This window comes from Octopus bimaculoides, chromosome 16, assembly GCF_001194135.2.
Source record: "Octopus bimaculoides isolate UCB-OBI-ISO-001 chromosome 16, ASM119413v2, whole genome shotgun sequence".
Taxonomy (NCBI): domain Eukaryota; kingdom Metazoa; phylum Mollusca; class Cephalopoda; order Octopoda; family Octopodidae; genus Octopus; species Octopus bimaculoides.
The window spans coordinates 30,072,687-30,078,664 of NC_068996.1; the positions used below are offsets into that span (position 1 = coordinate 30,072,687).

General features: G+C 42.0%; 1 protein-coding gene across 1 annotated transcript in view; it reads left to right on the forward strand.

The window, feature by feature from the left end:
• LOC106883549 (uncharacterized) overlaps positions 1-2,425 on the forward strand; it is a 4,499-nt gene extending 2,074 nt beyond the window's left edge. Inside the window, exon 4 of the mRNA XM_052973481.1 lies at positions 1,157-2,425. Coding sequence (XP_052829441.1) covers positions 1,157-2,425 — 1,269 coding nt within the window. The remainder of the gene's footprint in view (positions 1-1,156) is intronic.
• Positions 2,426-5,978: the final 3,553 nt, after the last annotated feature.

Here is a 5,978-nt window from a genome sequence, read left to right on the forward strand (position 1 = left end):
GAGCACAATTCGACAAACTCACATTCGAACAAAATGCCTTTGTTGAGGTAACTCCTGATTTGTTATTCTCAGAACACTGACCCCATTCCTTCTCTGCTGCATAAACAATTAATCTCCACCATGGTGTGCACACACATTGTGACCCCACATGACCTCAAAATAGCCACTGCCAATAACAGTAAACATCCAGCAGTGAGGCTTTCCATTGCAATAAATGAAAGTGATTTCTATGTGTAGCATGAAATAGTTAAAGCAATAACTGCCTCTGCACTGCACAAGCTACTGGTAAGTACTTACTACTTCCTTCATTCATTTCATTAGCAGTACTAACCGGTGTTGCATGGGTCTTAATAAATTACCATGAAACTGCGGAGACATGAGGCCTTACACTTGAGAAAAGATGGTTTGGGGCATGACATTGTTAAAGCAATAACCTTGGTAACCTCTTGAATCAAATCAATACCCAAGCTGCTTTTCAAAAAGTTAAATTGTTGCGCTGTTTACGGTTTCCGTGTAGACATGCTTTCGGGTGAAGTGGGCCAAACCGCTGAACCACCAGACCAATTTGATTGAAATTTCATATATGCATTAGGTATGTTCTGAGGCATGTTTTAGTCATAACAACTGCTTCGATCAATGTTCGGTTTTCGCAAAAACTCAATCAATGATTGTCGATTTTTTTCAAAAAGTCATCCAATTTCAACCAAACGCAGTACACATTTGCAGTTTGACCCAAAGAGTTTCACAGTGTCTCGATACTCAGGAGATGACTAGAAGACTGAAACTGAACCACAAAATCACAATGAAGCTGCATACCAGCTGCATTTGATGTGACACCAGATTATTGAGATTTATTTTTCTAGAGATCCATTATAACAGCTACATGGTGCACCTGACCCAACACAAGTGCTTTTATCTTCACCTTCTGTTACATGAGGTACATGGGTCCCAGTTGTTCGATGACCTAAGGACTGTCGATGGCTCTGTTTGCAGCACTTACAGAGAAGCATGCCTCAAGCAGAGTTTGCTGGAAGACGATGCGCAATGGCAGGCTACGTTATTCGAAGCTGTTGCATCCTAGACACCTAAACGTCTACGAGCTCTATTTGCTGTTATCCTGCAAATTTGTGAACTGAACAACCCTTTGTCTTTGTAGCTCAAATTTAAAGACGACTTATCGGAGAACTTCATACGTCAGGCGAAGTTGCTTTTTTCTAGGATAGAAAGTATAAGCGATGGGGTATACAATCAAGCCTTGATCGACATTGAGAATACAGTTGCATCACTCGGTGGAAATGACTTGCCCTCATACGGACTGCTTAAACCGCTGCGTTCAGAGTCAAATTTACTTCCTACAGCTGTTTTGCGAGAGACGTCCTACGACACAGATGCCCTTGCTAATTTCGTCCTAGAAACTGAACCAAAGCTTCTTCCAGATCAACGGCATATTTATACTATTGTGACTGATCATGTTCGTTACAGGAAAGGTGGTTTGTTTTTTCTTGATACTCCAGGGAGTACAGGCAAAACCTTTCTGATGAAGCTCATCCTAGCAATGGTCAGGATGCAAAAGAGCATTGTGGTTGCGGTCACATCTTCAGGGATTGCTGCAACTTTGCTGCCTGGTGGCGGAACTGCATACTCCACCTTTAAGTTGCCCCTCAATTTAACACCTACCTGCAATATAAGCAAGAATTCTGACCAGGGCCAATTGATGAAATGCTGTCAGCTTATTGTGTGGGATGAGTGTACTGTGGCCCATAAGGGAGCCTTCGATGTATTAAACAGAACCCTTCAGGATATCAGGGGTTGCGAAGCCCCCATGGGAGGTGTTACACTTTTGCTTTCAGGTAACTTTAGGCAAACTCTTCCTGTTATCCCCAAAGGCATGCGAGCAGATGAAGTTCAAGCATGCCTTAAGTCATCTCTGCTCTGGCGTCATGTCAGGTCACTGACCCTGACAATCAACATGAGAGCTCGATTGCTCGGCGACCAAATGTCGGCTAACTTCGCAAGTGACATTCTGAAACTTGGCAATGGTAAAGTGCCTCTTGACGCTGATGGAGAACTGGACGTCCACCCATTCGTAACTCCCATTTCACCTTTGGCCGAACTCAGCGATAAAGTGTTTCCCCGTTTAAAAGATAATTATCTCAATCATGAATGGCTGTCTGAAAGATCAGTTCTGGTTCCGAAAAACGTGACCGTTACAAAACTCAATGACCAACTTTTGCAGTCACTTCCCGGTGCTCCTTTCGCATACAAATCTGTAGATACGATGGTAGAGGCAAATGAATCAATGAATTTCCCAACAGAGTTCCTCAACTCTTTAGACCCTCTAGATCTACCACCACATCTGCTCTGCCTTAAAGTTGGAACTCCAGTTATGTTTCTGCGCAACAGAACACATCTGGTTGTAAAATAATTGATGAAGCATGTTGTCGAGGCAACCATCCTATCCGGATGCGGAAAAGGTGAGGGTGTATTCATTCCCAGGATTCTCCTTACTCCCTTGGGAGCAGACATACCTTTTGCCTTCAGAAGACTGCAATTCCCACTCTGGCTCAGCTTTGCCATGTATGTCAACAATCTCAGGGCTAGATTCTTTCAGTGGCCGGACTTCTTTTGGAAGAGCTAGCTGTACGTTGCATGCTCCAGAGTCGGCAGTAGAGACAGACTATTCACATTAACATGTCAGGGGAACACAATTGTCTATAATGAATTGCTACATATGTGCCAAGGCTGAAGTGGTTACGTTATCACCATGTATGCATATAACGGGTTATGCTCAAATATTTTTACTATTTTTTCCCATATCAGACGGAAGCATCAGAAAAGGGCCCCTGCCTCTTGACATTCTGTGGATTTATGGAAGGCGTTAGTGTGGTGCTCCTACGATGGCAAAGAGGTGGCAATTCGTTGCAGTTGCACGATAATAATGTGAAGAAACAATGTTGTCAAACAGCTGCTACAAATGGACCAGCGGAAAGGCAGGTTAGGTATCGCATATTTGAGGATATCTCTGCTGCCTTCTATACGGTCGATTACCTCAAGTATGTTTATTCATAACATTAAAGTGACCAGTTCAACGGAAAGGATACCAATTTACAAAATGCATGGCGGCCACGTGTTGCAAGAACCTATTGAGGGTGACATTCTAACTGTTGACCATTAACCTCATGCAACTGGGAGCAATCTATCTTAGGAAACGCTGAAATTGTTCAACTCATTCTCTTCCTATACGTTTATCTGTGTGCTTCATTCTATGGCTTCATTCACATATTTACCAATATATATATTATATAATTTAACAATATTATAAAATAAAATAAAAATTATCTCTATGGTTAATAACTATTTAATAATAATAATTTAGGAATCGATTAATGATATTTGGAAAATAGGTATTTGGGTGCATGTGGGTATGCCGAAGCTTTCTCAGTCCTCTGTTCAATAATTGTTTTTTTAGAGAAAAGAACATTATAGCTTACTGTTGGACATCATCATCATCATCATTGTTTAACGTCCATTTTCCATGCTGGCATGGGGTGGATGGTTTGACTGAGGACTGGCAAGCCAGTAGGCTGTACCAGATTCCGATATGATCGTGCAAGGTTTCTATAGCTGAATAAACTTCCTAACATCAATCACTCCGAGAATGTAACAGGTGCTTTTTACGTGCTACTGACACAGGAGCTAGTCAGGCAGCACTGGCATTGACCATATTCAGATAGTGCTTTTTACGTGCCACCAGCACGGGGAGCCAGTCAGGTGTCACTGACATCGATCCACGCTTGCATGGTGCTTATTACGTGCTACCAGCATGGGTGCCAGTCAGGCAGCGCTGGTATGGGTCATGATTATGATTTGGATTCCACTTGACTCAACAGGTCTTCTCAAGCACAGCGTATTGCCTGATGATTTAAGGATACTTTTAAATGGGCTGGTTATGCACCACTGGTATTGGCCATGGCTGTGATCTCACTTTCCTCAACAGGTCTTCTCAATCACAGCATATTTCCAAATGTCTTAGTCTCTTGTCATTGCTGGTCATGCATTACCGCCTCATCCCATGTCTTCCTAAATCTACCTCTTCCACAGGTTCCTTCCTCTGTAAGGGTGTGACACTTCTTCACACAGTTATCCACATCCATATACAGCACATGACCATACCAGCGCAGTTGTCTCTCTTGCACATTACATCTGATGCTTCTTATGTCCAACATTTCTCTCAGGGCACTTACTGTTACTTATGCACACAGACACATCCAGCGGCTCATACTAGCTTAATTTCTGTCAAGCCTAAGCAAGCCCTCAGCAGTCATGGCCCATGTTTCACTGCCATGTAGCATGGCTGTTTGCAGACATGCATCATACAGTCTACCTTTCACTCTGAGTGAGAGTCCCTTTGTTACCAACAGAGGTAGGAGCTTTCTGAACTTTGCCCAACCTATTCTTATTCTAGTGGCTACACTCTCAGAGCATGCATCCCCACTTCGTCATCTAGGTACCTACAGACTTGGTCATTTAGGTAGCGGAAGCTATCAACTTTTAGTTTCTCCCCCCAACATGTGATGGAATCTGTTTCCTGTACATTTTTGTTTATTGCCCATGTACATCTGCCACACACAAAAACTATCTTCCTGGTTAACCTTCCTTTCATATTGCTGCACCTCTTATGTGTCCATAGCTTACACCAGGTACATCTTATGGAGTTTCTACCTACACCTTTTCTACAAATCAAACAGGGCCATCTACTCCAGTAGCCTAGTTCCCGCTTCATTTCAGGAACCAGTTCCATGGCTCCCATGAACATGAAAGATACTGGGCTGCTGTCTGACATGCCCATTAAAATCTCCATCCAAAAAGATGAGGTCATTGTCACCCGTCTTTGAGGTAGACTGCAAAAGAATTTGGTAGGCCCGCTTGTGGAGCATAGGCAGAGATAATTGTAGCTATACTTTTCTGCATCTGTAAGACTAGCCTGAACTTAAGCATTCTATTGCACATCCTGACTACCTCTATGACCTTATCCATCCATTTCTCTGCAAAGAGTATGCCCACACCACCTACTCTGTCATTGTTGAACAAATTCTGTCTGGGAGATAAGATTTTGCAAAGGTTAATATTTTCCACCTAATTTTGAAACTAATATTGTAATCTTTTAATTTCAAAATGAATTTGCTAAGGCTTGTATTATTCTGTTTAATTCTGTTTCTAAAAGAATTCTCATGGTTTGAAATTCTGGTTTTCACAAAACATTCTGTAGAACCAACATGGTAGTAATTCTTACCTTCTGCTTCAATGATTGCTTGGTATATCAGATTCTTATGTTTGCAATTATTAAATTTGCATTTTTCTTTAACCTTACAATTGCAAAATTTTATGAAGATTATCTTTGGAATTAACTAAAATAGGTAGATTATTGGCAGTTACTTCCCCTTGATAGTTTAAACTAAAATTCTCAAATTCACTTGTACAGCGTCCCTGTACATGGCTTGCGCAGCTCTCACTAACCATTCATCTATCCTTAGTTTCCTCATTGACCAGCAGATAAGGGATTGGGAGACCCTGTCAAAGGCTTTCTCTATGTCAACGAAAGCCAGGTACATAGGTTTATCTTCCGCTAGGTATTTCTCCTGCAGCTGTCTTACCAGAAATAGAGCATCAGTGGTGCTTTTCTCTGGCATGAACACAAACTGCATCTCATCTAAACTGACTCTCTCCCTAATTAGTTGGGCTATGACCCTCTCCGTCACCTTCATTACCTGATCCAACAGCTTGATACCTCTGTAATTATTTGTGTCTAAAGCATCACCTTTACCTTTGTAGCAGTTGACTATGGTGCTGCTACATCAGTCATTGCATATGACTCCTTCATGTATCACCTGGTTAATTATACAAGTAACTAGGCTATAGCTGATATTTTGAGCATCTCTGCAGTGATTCCTGATGGACCGGGAGCTTTCCCTGTCTTC